Genomic DNA, 14,797 nt, shown 5'->3' on the forward strand with positions numbered 1-14,797 from the left:
CACAACCACACCCACTCTGCCCATGTCATACTCCACATCCTGTATCCATAATTGTCAACCTCTAGACATACAATTTCCAACTACCAGCCTAGACTAAGGAAAAAAATGGGAAGTCTTGCCTTTAGTAAACAAAAGGCAGAGAACATACTATGATTTCATATGTTCTGTAAAAGTCACATTCCCTTATCTTGTATCTTATGGCATCATGCTCGGATACTTATTTCTGGGCCAGCTTCTTCAGTAGAGTCTTTATCCTCAAAATACTTTCTCAGCCTATTCTGTGTCTGAGTCAAATGATCTAAAAAGAGTAGCAAAACTGGTACTCTTTCCTCCAGTTCCTCTTTTGGATTATTGGGTGTTATTTGTGCAGACATATTTTTAAATTATACAACTTCAATTGATAATATCAAAATGTCATTAAGTTGTAAATGCCCTAGTTGATAATACAAATATGTTAATAAGCTTTAAAAGCCTTGAATGCTACACGTGTTTGTTCCTTTCATGAATTGCATTGCTTTTTGGAAGAATACAATGTCTACTTTTGAGTTTAAATTTAACCAAGCAATATTCATCAGAATTAGTTGTGATCTCCGTACTCTTGTTGTTTGTTTAGGAGTGGCCCATCAGTGGTGGAGCTTGGAACCTTGGAGCTCAGACATATCCTGAGATCATTATTACAGGGTGAGAATGAAACTGGGGATTTTAAATTTTAGTGTCTACAGCTTTTCATAGTGGGTTAGCTATAGATAAGAGTTGACTCTTTCACAGGGTATGCATATCCTGGCCTCCTCCTTTGAGGTATGTAAGTTTTTAACTTATGCAGAGTCACCACAAAAATTCCCACTTACTGTAGAAAACAGTACTTGGGGGTGACCTCTGGGGTGAATTAAGAAGTACCATTTGAAGCCCCAGTGTTAGGCAGCAAGTCTGTGTATCTGTGAAGGTGAGGTCTTTGGTAAATGAGAATCCATTGCAAGGTAACATTTTGGCCTTGAAGGGCATAAAGAATAGCATCAAGAAGTAGCTCTTGTCCTTTGGCCTGCTGGGGACTTTGTATTTATGGGCAGTTTGGGAATTCATTTCAATAATCAGCATTAGTGAGGGTATTGATCACTCGGAAGAGATAGCCCAATAGCAAAAAGCCATAGAAAGGCTCAGATTGTAGTAGAAGCCCCATGAGCAGTGCCTGATGGATATTCAAAGGGCCGTGCTGTAAAACAGAAGCTCTTCAGCTATGGTGCATTCTGCATTTCCCTCTGCTCTCATCCATGCTGATGATAGCACTGTATTAGATAAATTGTTAGTATCACTGATACTTAACAGCTGTTTTTAAAAAAAGGATTATGATGTGTGCAATAGTACCAATAGGGTGATAAAGGGATTATTCTGATTTTAAACAGAAATGTTTCTCCAGCTTTACTGCAGGAATGATTTTATGTTAATAAAAAGAACACAGCTGTAACGTATCAAGCAAAATTAAATAACCTCTGTCCTTTCAAATTTCATTTTACATGGCATTATTAGAGTGTATAGGCTTGTTGCTAGCACTTTGAAAAGGCAAAAGTGTTCTAACTTAAAATTTTCACTAGTGTAGGAACAACTTTATTGCGGTGGCCATCTTAAAATTCTTTTGGGGACTAGTTTTTGGTAGGATATGCATGAAAAAAAATTGCTTTATTAACCTAACCAAACTACAAAAGGAAAAATTTCTTATAGTTAACATATATAAAGATGTTATAAAATCACATATTGGTTTAACACATTTAATGTTTATATTTTTTTAAGCCATGCAGATGGATCAGTAAAGTTTTGGGATGCTTCTGCCAGTAAGTTTCTAAAGTTCACTTTTATATACTGCTGACAAATCACACACATACATACATATATATAACATGATGTTTAATAGTATGAGCAGTAATACTTGCAGTGATATAATTAGGAATAATAAGGTGAAATTAAGCAAATTTTTATTAAATTAGGAGGGAAAAGCACTGATAATGAGATATATTATATAGAAAAGGGTGGAAGTCTTTAAGAGGAATAAAAACTCCAGATACAACGTAGCAAAACCTATGAAGGATGAAGTGTTGGTAAAAAAACCCTAGGGCATAATCTTCTTGTGTGTATAAAAATGGGCTCAATTAGATGTAATAGTCACTTCTAGTTGTCACATCTCTTCTTTTCTATATATAAAACATAGTCTTTTTTTACAGCTAAGTAAGTAAAAATGAAATATTAAAATATAAGACATCTAAATGCATGTCTAGCCTGGCTAGGGTGGAGGTGACCTAAATCTTTTCTTGTCCAGTCTCAAGTTCCAGGAAATAATTGGGAAGCATTTCCATTTGTTCTCACAGGGAAAAGCTTCAGAAAATCCTTGTTCCATACATTCTGGCTGTAACTACTCATACCAAAACCCAGCATTTTTCCCTACAGACAGTACGTATGGTACTTATTAGTAAGATACATTTATTAAAAATATACCTACATTTTAGTTCAAAGCTAAAATATTCATGTTCAAATAATGTAACTATGCTTCAGAAAATTTGCAGTAGAGTTGCCTTGTATTCTGTATCTCCTGTGGTACAAAGATGTCTGGGTAGAATACCTCTTTTATGAGTTATCCGTATCCTAAAGAAAAGAGACTATGAAAGAAATATTTGAAATGTTAGGCACAGGGAGATTTAATTTGACCCTAAAACCCAGTCTGTAATGGTTGCCAAGAACTTGGAGTATGAGACACTTAAACTAATTCCACATTATGCTACAGAGTTGTAAGTGTTTAATAGTGCCACCATTTCCAGCCAAAAATGAGGAGTGGTTACAAGATTTAATGTCAGATAACCCTGATGAGTTTGTCAGATAGTTCTATTTTTACCTAATGCCAAATATTTTCATTCATCAGGATGGAAACAGCAAAAAATGAAGATTTCCAAAGCTTCATAAGCTTTCCATAGCTTTCTAAAGCTATTTTTTTCTATTTGGAAATGGAGGAAAAACAGATACATGCTGCTTGGAGTTACATTTCCAGTATTTTCAAGTTAATGGTCAACACCAAAAAGAAAAAAATTAAAACTAGGTTACAGGAGTTTATGTACACACACAGAAGTATGAGACAGCTTTAATATGAACTAAAATAGGATCATGGCTTTTATTTGGAGAAGTAACATGAGGCATCAAACCTTGTCTTGTGCATATTTCATTACATGCTTACACTTTTGACACGAATGTTCAAATACAGTCATTAAAGTTGAAAGATGAAGCAATACAGATTATTGCAAAACCTCAAAGCATTTAGCATAGCACAGGAACCAGTGTGCTAGTCCTTTCTTCTATAATTCTTACAGAAGTGGGGAAATGGAAAATAAACCTCTTGTGGGGAATATAAACATAACCCACTAATCAGTATGTATATGCTGTAATAGGAATTTTCCTTAGAGGTAGAAGCTTATATGATCATAAATATTCACAGTCCCATCAAAGGTAATGGTACTTTTAGTGTGTCTCTAATGTCCTGATCTCTAGTTCTGCTTTTCAGGGCATGTATATTACTGGTACCATACTTAATATTTTTATTTACAAGGTTTTAATTATTCCAAAGTTTTACTATTTGCAAGTTCTTAGAGAGCTCATAGCAAACATAATATCCTAATGGTATTAGAAGGCACAAAATACCTTTTTGTTAAATGTATTTTAATTGTGTAATTTTGCATCTGAAAGCACAAATTTGTGGGACACAGGGAATTGCTAAGACACTAGAGCATTTTCCCAAATGTATCTCTGGTGAAAAGCAACTGCTGTTTCTTATTTGCCCTTGTGCAGGTGGTACTGAGTAATTCACAGGAAGACAGAGACTCTTGCCTTCTACTTGTGCCCTGTGACAAGTGTTCTAGTATGCATGGGCCCATGATGTCTAACCTGAAGTGCCACACTAGATTTGCCACTGACACTAAGGGCATCATGAGGTTTCTTCCACCACCACAGCAGGCAGGAAGGATTGCATATTCATTACAGAAGTGCTTGCTGTAATTTTTGAAAAATTGGTAGTGCTTTATATGCTAAAACTTTTCAAAATATGTCTTTTTTCAAATCTGTGGGTTAACACCTGGAATAAATATGCACTGCAAAATGAAAATGTCCTTTTGCCATGTTCATCATCTGGTTACAACATGAAAACACCTTTCATCTTTTTATTGCTCTTGTTCCACAAGCTAGCTAGACTACCAGTCTGCACCACAGTTACACTGCCATGTAACAGCTTTGTCTTTATGCCCAGGTGCTGGGCCTGACTGACATTTTCTGACTTCTTGCAGTTATTATTTAATGCCACCGATGAATTAATGTAAAAGTAGTAAGAAACAGGGAGAAATGTCAATAAAACAAAATGGGATTAATTGTAATCCCGCCTTCGAGAATTCACTGCACTCTAGTGTTGACAAAGGCTTCATGATGTTAAGATTCTATATAAAGGTATAAGTATAGATATACCTATTAGTCAAGAAATTCAAAACATTTCAGAGCTTCTGTTTGTTCAGAAAGTCTTTGTGTTGCCCAGGCCACCAGAATATTTTCTTAATGTTTTCTCTTGGAGTGCCATAGAGTCTTTTCTTTTATAACAGATATGCTTCATGTTAGTGAGTATTTTTAATATGTTTTAATGTATTCCAGTTACTCTACAGATGTTGTACAAATTAAAAACATCAAAGGTCTTTGAAAAACAGAAACAGGGAGAAGGGAAAGCAACAGCTGAGATTGTGGAAGAAGATCCTTTTGCTGTTCAGATGATGTACTGGTGTCCTGAAAGCCGAATTTTCTGTGTGGCAGGAGTTTCTGCATATGTGGTTGTTTACAGGTTCAGCAAACATGAAGTAAATACTGAAATTGCAGTAAGTCCTTCAGAAATTTACTCTCTTATAAAATGACATAATTTCTAAATCAAATTGCCTTGATGTGTCTATGCTCATTGGCTTGAATAAAATTGATACAAAGCTGTATAAATATAGGTTTAGGAACATTCCATTTTAAACCTTGTGAGTAACATGTTCATGCTACTTAAGTTAAAATTTAAGTTAATTTAAGCTAATTAAGTTAAAATTTTCCCAAAAATTTAATTTTTGGGAGCCAGCTCTCCATGTACATTACAGATTCCAGGCATAGTTTGCTTTTAATACTTTATGATACATTAAATCCCTTGTACTTACCTGCTCTGAAAATACTGGCTGCTGTACAGATAACGTACATTGTGCATATGCATAGTAATGCTCTTTTTAACTCAAGTACTTAATCTCTTTAATTTATATCCAGTGTTCGGTCCCAAGCAGACTGAAAATTATCACTTGATTTAACAAAAGAAAAAGAGCTGGTTTTTTTTTTCTTGGCTTCTACCGACTTTGTTTTCCTAAAAAGGGACAGTCTGTGAAATGCCGTATTATTTATGGCTGAGCACTTGGTATTTTACTTTGTCATGCTTTATCATGTTCAAATACTCCTATTTCTGTCTTCATGTCTTCTGTCTTCATGTCTTACCTTATTTCAGGTAGAATCATACAGCTGTTCATTTAACTCATTGCACTCACCTTGTGCTTACCCCTGTTGTACATGCCCTACTTTGTTTTAAACCCACAAGCCACAATCACATCTAACAGTGTGACTGAACAGCAGTTATAATATGAAACATCCCTTCTTAAGCCTAAGAAGTTTAACAGGAGACTGCTTTTAAGCAAAGCCAAGCTAAACATGACTGCCTCTCCTTCAGGCTTGCCATTGCCTGGTGGTGAACAGTTTGCAGCTCCTGACGCTCCCTTCCCAGAAAGTATTTCTTTGCATCTGCCAGCTCTCAACAAACCCCAGGGTCTGACACAACACTTCCATTTCATTTTCCACCTTCCCCAATTACGATTCTTTTCCTTTTCACACCATCTTAATGTACTTTAGAAAGTCTATAGTTCTAGCCTGGTAAAAATGTGTCATTTTTGGCTTGTAGCCATGTGCCATCTGGTAAGGCTGTTCTGTTGGTTTTCCTCTCATATTTTTCCCCTGGAGGCAGTTATTAAGCTAGTTGAACATATACTTTCAGGAAAGTTTTAAAACTTATCAACAGTAATTTCACCTTTTGGCCAGCTCATATTATGGTGCTAAAATTCTGTAAAATTCTGTATTCTTACATTCTTCCATAGCAAGTGCACCTTATCTTCTACTACCTATAATTTAATTTCTTTATTTTCATGTCTTTAATTTTTGTGGCTGAATTAGATTAGAACTGTTGTCTTCTGAAATGTTATGATATGTGCAATTTAGCAGTTTCTTGAATTTTATCTGTTATTAAGAAGCATTTATATGAGGAATGAACCTGGTGACAGTATCCTCCAAAAAAATCTTTACCATGTGTCAAAATAAATTGGTACAACAGGTCTCTCTACCCCTTCCAAGGTCCAGTCAAATCAGGGACCAAAACTTAGCAAATATTCACAGTCATGTTCATTTTTTCCTCTCTCTTCAAATGTATGATAGCTAGAAATTATAAAAAGGAATTTTATTTAAAAAACAAACACACGATGAAAGCATCCAAAGAATAATGATGCAATTCTAACACACTAATCAGAAGAACGTACTCTTCTACAGTTACTCCACTTCTAAATGAAGACTAAACAGTACTATAAATTGTTTCAGTCAGCAGCAATTACTTCCAGGAGATTAGATTTTCCTGAACTCCTCAGTATTTCACTCATTAGTCTTGGAAGGCAAGTGTTGTCCATAGGTTTCTTAGCTGATTTGGGAAAAAAATATCCATAGATTTTGCAAGGAGTAAACAAACACAAAATTTTGATTAAGGACTCCTTTGCTTCTAACTGAGCAGAATCACTTCATTCTTAAATCCTGTGCATTTCACTATAATGGTTGAGAAATACAAGTTGTCAGTACTTGTCTTTATCTCCCAGTTCTCATAAAACTTAGGTATTCATCTTCATTCTGGCACAGATGAGATTTCAGTGAGAGATCTGAGATGGAGGTTGCAGTGTCTAAATCTGCAATTGCTTCTGAAATTATTATTCAGCACTGAAATTAGTACTCAGCTGGTAATCACAGAATTATAGAATGATTTGGCTTGTGAGGGACCTTAAAGATCTTCCAGTTCCAACCCCCCTGCATGGGCAGGGACACCTCCCACTAGACGAGGTTGCTCAAAGCCCCATCCAAGCTGGTCTTGAATACTTCCAGGTAGGGGATATTCACAGCTTCCCTGGGCTGCCTGTGCCAGTGTCTTATTACTTAGGAAGAAAAGAATACCTTTCTGATATCTAATCTAAATCTACCCTCTTTGAGTTTCAAACAGTTACTTCTTGTTCTATCACTCCATGCCCTTGTAAATATCCCTCCCCAGCTTTTTTGTAATGTCCCTTCAAGTACTGGAAGGCTGCTATAAGGTCTTCTTGGAGCCTTCTCTTCTTCAGGTTGAACAACCCAACTCTTTCAGCCTGTCCTCATAGGAGAGCTGCTCCAGCCCCTTGGTCATCTTTGTGGCCCTCTTCTGGACTTGTTCCAGTAGCTCCATGTCCTTCTTGTACCAAGGACTCCAAAACTGGACACAGTACTCCAGGTGGGTTCTCAAATGAGCAAGAGGAGAGGGGGAAAATCCCCTCCCTTGAACTGCTGGCCACTCGTCTTTTGATGCAACCCAGGATATGGTTGGCTTTCTGGGCTGCAGGTGCCCATTGCCAGCTCATGTTGAGCTTCTCATCAACCAATACACCTGAGTCCTTCTCCTCAGGCTGTTCTCAATCCATGCTCCTCCCAGCTGGTAATTATGCTTAGAATTGCCCCAACCCAGGGGCAGGACCTTGCACTTGTTCTTATTGAACTTCATGAGTGTGGCACAGGCTCACTTCTCAAGCCTGTCAAGGTCCCTCTGGTTGGCCTCCCTTCCCTCCAGCATCAGCCTCACCACACAGCTTGCTGTCATCAGCAAACTTGCTAAGAGTGCATTCAACTCTACTGTCTATGTCACTGACAAATATTTTAAATCTTGAGACCTTCTCTCTTTGAGGGCTGAGCCTTGTCTTCTTTTCAAAATAGGGATCTTGCAAGACAATTCATGAGGTAGAAGTGTGATTCTTTTAGATGATTAATTATATAGATTATTATCAGAACATCAGAAGATTATATCAGAACTAAAGTGTGGCTGGGCCTTTTTGTTCTTCTTTAGCCTATCTAGAGAAGCCTGAAGGAAAGGAAAAGGTAACTAGTTTGAACTTTGCTTTCTAGAATCTGCCAAGTTTGTGCTTGCTCTAAGGAATATAAAACTCTGCGTCTTCATCTCTGATTTCCTGACCCCCACCTATAGCCAAAATTCATTCATCAAGACTCTCCACACTGTCAGGCTTCTGCATACTGGCTAAAACCTGTCTTGTAGAGACTGTTGCACTAACAAGAAGGAGGCAGGGCTGATGATTGCCCCTTTAATGAAACTGCTTAGGAAAAAGATAGGAGACAATAGGCAGAAAATTTTCATGACATTTGTCCTGAGTGATGCCTTCTTCTGACAAAAAATTTATTTGGGGGTGATTAAATTTTCTTGTCATTATAAATTCTGGAAAGCCATGTTCTTGCCTTTCCCTTAAAGTAAAAGGCTTGAATCAAAATCAGCACTGAAAGAATATATGTATGTGTTTCTCCATAGACATGGGGTAAATTACTAGTTCTTAAATGATGTTGCTCTTAGGCTGTATAAATAACAAAGGACAATTATTTTCCTGCAAATTATAGCAATAAGTGTGGGTGTGTTGCTTTTTTTTAAAAAAGGCATACTGATATTCATTTGACAGTAACAAAACTTTCAGCAGCTTTCTTTATTGAATTTAACTTAGCTTTTTATTTGTTTAAGTCACTAGAGGTACGACTTCAGTATGAAGTAGAAGATATCATTACTCCTGAACCGGAAATAATTCCTCCATTTCCAGATGCCTCCTCTCAGCTTCCTTCTTCAAAGAGCCTTTCAGGCAGTACCAACACTGTAGCAGGCGAAGGAACAATGAAGGATAGTATCCCATGTCTTAGGTAAGTCTGTGCCATTGTTCAAAGATTTATCTTTCTAAAAAGCATTCCTGTTTGTATTCTCTGTATTAACAATCAGTCAACTATCAAGGAAAAAAAAAAAGGTTAATCATGTATGTGTGACACAAAATGAGAATAAAACAGTATAAGGAACAAGCAAAAGAATTATGGCAAAATAATTACAAGGGATTTTAAAAGGCTAGAAGTAATTACGAAGAAGATAAACTGTTATTGTAAAAGTTTGACTGTAATTTTCCAGTAGGATCTAGGAGTAAATCTTCATGTCATACCCACAATTTTCAGTGGATTACAAGCACTACACTTTAAGTCAAGGAATTTCTAAGGAACGTTTTTCTCTACAGTTCACAGACTTCCATGAAGTAGACATGTGCAAATCTTTCCTTCTACGATTAGTTAGAATAACACTAAAATATTTCTCTGTTGAAGAAGTATTTGTCCTTTATGGTATTTAAGGGATGGAAACCGTGTTTCTACTCATGAAACAATCTTTAAAACATACAACTTTGGAATAGTTTCACTGTGCAGAAGTGTATGTATGTTTAATCTTTAGAAAGAAGCAAATTGTTGTCTGCTAGAGTACACATTGCCACTGTTCAGAGGAGATTAATATGTTCTTACTAATAAGGCAGATAAATTATGGGTTTGAATAGTTTCAAAACAGAATTCTGTACAGAACTTCATAAACTGTAATTTTCCAGCAATTATAATGCACTGCTGATAACAGTTTCTCATTTTACGGAACTCGCTATTATTTCAGTCTAATTTTTATTAAATATTTTAAATGCCTTTATTATTTCAAAAGCAGTTTAAGTGCACATTGCCTGACTTTGCAATTATTTTGCACTGTTGAGATCCTGAGAATAGCATTAGCATTTAAAAGCAATATGCCTACATTGTTGTTGTGAAATTAATAGTATTTTTGGGGATCCTGGTAATTTGTTCTCCTAATTCAGTCAGACAGTTGAATTACAGACCTCAGTTTAATCATTAGTGTGAACCATGAAAACCAATATAGAAGGCAGAGATATATTTCACATTGGGATTTTTAAAGTAAGTTATTTATGACATTGAAATTGGCAAGAGTACAATTGATTATTTCAGTGGTTAAGATTTTCCCTTAGCGGATTCTTGTTTTATTTGGTCTGGGGAGAAAGGGAATTATTGATGTTGGAGCTAGAGTATCTGTAATGAACCAGCAGAGGTTCTGCTGGCTTGCTTCTAGGAGTTTGCTTAACTCCATACAATCTTACACTAAGCTGGCCAACTGATTTTTTTTTTTTCCCATGATACATAAAGGAAATGTAAATTTACTTTGACAGAAAGGCATGTAGAAATTCACACTTTCCGCCCAAAGACTAACAGTGTCTACATTCCTTTTCTGCCAAAAAACTTCTGTTCTAAGCAGAATTATGATGATAAGGTGAAAGTAATGCTGGAAATGCAGAAAACCTAGTAGAGAGCTGGCTGATGCTGCTGATTTTATATGCAAGTCATTCAGGTAGCCAGCAGTATAGAATGTAAGATACAGTGATAAAAATATAAAGCTACAGCCAATACATATGGAGGGTGAGTGCACAACTTGAACCGCATCAGTAATCATAAAATCACATTAAATTTTATATACAGACTAGCTTTTAATCTTGGTTCCATTGTGTTTCTTTTCATATCTCCTTGTTCTCTCCTTGTTAGAGAAAATGGGTGGCATTCTATACTACAGAATTTTTGCTAGTCAGAATGACTGAATAGGGTTTTGTCTGCAAGTAGGTACAAGCAAGTGACCAAAGGGGCTGAAGTAATGAAAACTTTGAAATCTTTTCTGAAATGAAAAGTAAACATTACAAAAAGAAGCAAGCAGTAGCATGTAATAAATATTGTTCTTGCTTCTTTCAGAAGATATCACCAAATATGTAGCTATAATAAGCTGACACTGATATGTTTGTGATTATGCAGATAAATATTTTTATGTAAATACTGCCAGAATGTAAGTAGTGTAAATACCCAGAATACAGGTCTTTGTTCCCAGACTTTTAATCTCATCCCAAAATTAGGTCAATCCAGGGTTTTGACAGTAGTTCTAAGTAGTTCCAGTAGTCGTAAGTAGCTCCAAAACAATAAAGAATTGTCTGTGATTATCTAATAAGAAAATTAAACAACAAAACTTTTCCACAACCAAATTTGGTGTTGCATTAACAGGAACATGGCAGAGATCACTGAAATATCTACATTTCTTCTGCATAGACTCCTAAAGTCTGTTTAGGCTAATAGTCTAAACACTTTAAAAGAAGCAATCCAAAACAAGGATTATCAATGTTATAATCATAAATATCAACATTACTGTTGAAGCAAGATGCATAGCAAAACCAAGGAAATGGTTCAAGCATCCTTAAAGAGGAAGGTATCATGGTTACAGGGGAATAACAAACTGAATCATTAAATCTGAAACTATTTAACTCCAATCATATGCTCTTTAAACAATTACAAATTACTCTATGCTTAGAGAAAATCCCTCTCTCCTACAATCCCTTTCTTGCCATCCAGCTCTGTTTTAATTGGCAATAAATTAAGTACCTTGAAGAGGTACCTGAACATCCATGTGCAGTCTTTTTTTCACGCTCTGTATCAGACCACTAAAGTGTGAGAAGTATTGCACAATCTTCTGTTTTTCATAACTTCTGTTGGGATTAGAGCACTGTTTGCTTTGTACATTGTCCACTGTTCTACTGGAGTTACTTCATTCAGAACTGGTGCCCAGGTGTCATTCTATGGTTATGTTTCACTTCATTTTACTTCAGTTTTCTGCATCAGTCTTCAGTTTTCCAAGCCTGCCAATAGGCCTAATTGCCACAAAGACCTCCATCTCAACAGATGCAGTCAGTGTTGCTACAAAAAAACCCTGATTGCTCTTGTTATTGAATGCTGAGTTTGAATATGCTCTCTTGAGAGAAGTGCTTACTTTCTTTTGAATAGAAATTAGATTTTTCCCAATCTGATCCATCATCTTTCCAAGTATATGGCCAAGGCTGCTTGCAAAGCTTGCTGAGTCATGTCATAGTCATGTTCAGGAGACATCTGCATCATCAGAGTCATCAAAGATCTCTAAGATCCATCTGATAGGATAATACTGCTTAAGTTATTTATGGCAGAGATACATGTTTAGGGAAGCACTTACAGCAGAAAGAAATATTATGTGTCAAAAAATTGCAGGTTTTCAGAATCTGTTGTCCACATCTGTATGAACTAGCTCCTCTCCTTCCTCTTCTGATGTTTGATCTTTCTTTGGGTACTATTTTTTTGCAAGGATAGAGAAATATATGTGCTAGACCACCCTCTGATGACTGTGTGTAGAGAGATACAATATAAGCCTCACCATTTACAGCTACAGTGAAAAGGCACTGGCTAGTGGGCTTTATGTAGGTACTTACTGTCTGCTGTGTGAATGTACTAACAAAAAACCCATAAATACCTCAAAGTATTGCTGTTATTGCACAGTGTCTCCTTCAGCGTATCATCACGTTGTTGAAGATGAAAAGGTGTCTATAATAATATCAGACTTTGTGTTGGCATCATTAATTCATTAAGACCAGCTCTCATACTTGGTAATTAGGCTCCTAAGAAGAAAACAGGACTTGTTTGCACTAGATAGACACATAGAATCAAGTCCATAATTTTTGAACATAAAATAGTGAGAACTGTGTCAGGATGGTACTTTTTATTATCTTTTCTTGCCTCTTTTCAGTTGTCTGTCATGCTTTACTTCAGAGCTTGGAAGTTCAAAAATACAGAAATGTCCCATTCCAAAGTTCTAGAAGTATTTTAGGTTTTACATTCAGGTTGATTATTCATGATGGTGTTTAAGTGTGCATTATATAGCGTAAGAAAATATTCTGAAAAAGCAAAATCAAAGCAAAATGATGAAGCAGTTTATTTTTATTGACCCCTACCTACATCTGCTACAGAGTGTCTCATGGGGAATGATAAAGTTTTTTGATTTCTATGTTAGAAATGCAAGTCAAAGCCTGGAATTCCTCCAAACTATCCCTGTTCTGATTGAAATGCCTGGTCTCAGTGTATGGGCTCAGTGTGATGCAAGTGCTGGTACTTGCTGGATTGTGCTTCACTAGTATTTCCTCAAGAGAAGCAGTTGCTATTCATGGCCCCGTTTGTTTGTTTGTTCTTATTTTGTGCCTCTTACTCTTAGTGTTAAGACTCGACCCGTGCGAATGCCTCCTGGATACCAAGCAGATCTTGTTATTCAGTTGGTGTGGGTGGATGGGGAGCCTCCACAACAGATTACCAGTCTTGCTGTAAACTCTGCCTATGGACTGTAAGTAACTCAAAATTAAGCTTGCATTGATTTATTGTCCATTGCACTACATCATGTATTATCCAATTGCACTATGAAGTTTCCTGCAGACAATTACTCTCAGACTAAAAATAATCAAAAGGTGCTAAAGCTCAGATTCTTGGGGAAAAAATACTTGAACTCACATAAAGTAATATGAGATATTAAACTGCCATTCATGCCAGTATTTTTACTCTTCCTATTGAAAATACTTAATGTTTTCACATTATTCTACCCGTCCTTTCAAATAAAATCTAATAACCTTTCAAATCTGTAATGTTTAAAGTTCTTTTGAAAGGATCACCAAGGTGAAATACATTTCATAGAAAATGGTGATGTGATTAAGTGTTAAATATCATTTATAATGACACCATATCTTAGTTGGAAATTGTCTTCTGTAATCAGCATTTTTATGTCTGTGCTAATCTCTGTTTGCCAGAGGACTAGTGACCTGGAATTGAAAATTGAATAAGGAACATTTAAATGCTAAATTCTGAATGGAAATGAAAGTGAGCATATCTCTATGTATTTTTTTTTCCTCAGATTTCAATTTATTTTCCAATTTTTAATGTTTTCTCTTGCTGAGAGTCACCCAGATACATAAAAAAAGTTACCCCTGTAGAAGGTGTTACTCTAATAAAAACTACAAACCATAACAGGTGTTAGGTATCTGAATTCTACAGAATTTCAGTAAGTCACTTGGCTCTCTTAGGAAACTGGAAATTTTATGCAGAGCCTTTGCAGTTGGGAGCTGTTTTCTATTCATGAACTCTAGAAGTTTATTTTGCTATAACATATCTAGATAAGTTTGTCATTTGTGCAAATTGTTGTATTTTGCCCAATTTGCTCCTTTGCGGGTCTCAAGCCTCAAGACATCATCTGACTTTGGAATTAATCACACCATTCTCTCACTTTTAAACTACTCTGACAGGTTGCAGTTCTCCTAGTCTTCACAGAGGTTTCCTAAACATACCCGAGTCAAACAAATGCTTTAAATTGTTTCCCAGAATCACAGAATTTTCAGAGTTGGAAGAGACCTGTAGAGACCATCTAGTCCAACCTTCCCACTAAAGCAGGATCACCTAGAGCACATTACACAGGACTGCATCCAGGTGGATGTTGAGTATCTAGAGAGAAAGGGACTCCACAGCTTCCTGGTGCAGCTTGTGCCTTGTCACCCTCATAGCAAATAATTTTTTTCTTACGTTTAAATGAAAGTTCCTGTGTTCTAGCTTATGCCCATTGCCTCTCATCCTGTCACTGGGAACTACTGAGAAGAGTCTGGCTCCATCTTCTTTGCACCCACCCTTTAGATACTTATAGACATTAACAAGGTCTCCCCTCAGCCTTCTCTTCTCCAGGCTAAACAGTCCCAGCTCTCTC

The 14,797-nt window shown here is 36.4% G+C and overlaps 1 protein-coding gene across 4 annotated transcripts in view; it reads left to right on the forward strand.

Annotated features, from left to right (window-relative positions):
• Nucleotides 1-14,797, forward strand: part of STXBP5L (syntaxin binding protein 5L) — a 189,862-nt gene that overhangs the window by 118,532 nt on the left and 56,533 nt on the right. For all 4 annotated transcript variants that reach the window (XM_071760679.1, XM_071760670.1, XM_071760689.1 and 1 more), the window contains 5 exons: nucleotides 614-681; nucleotides 1,786-1,826; nucleotides 4,669-4,886; nucleotides 8,882-9,054; nucleotides 13,271-13,396. In XM_071760679.1, the coding sequence (XP_071616780.1) occupies nucleotides 614-681; nucleotides 1,786-1,826; nucleotides 4,669-4,886; nucleotides 8,882-9,054; nucleotides 13,271-13,396 (626 nt within the window). The remainder of the gene's footprint in view (nucleotides 1-613; nucleotides 682-1,785; nucleotides 1,827-4,668; nucleotides 4,887-8,881; nucleotides 9,055-13,270; nucleotides 13,397-14,797) is intronic.

The sequence above is a fragment of the Heliangelus exortis genome, chromosome 1 (genome assembly GCF_036169615.1).
Source record: "Heliangelus exortis chromosome 1, bHelExo1.hap1, whole genome shotgun sequence".
In the NCBI taxonomy this organism is placed as follows: domain Eukaryota; kingdom Metazoa; phylum Chordata; class Aves; order Apodiformes; family Trochilidae; genus Heliangelus; species Heliangelus exortis.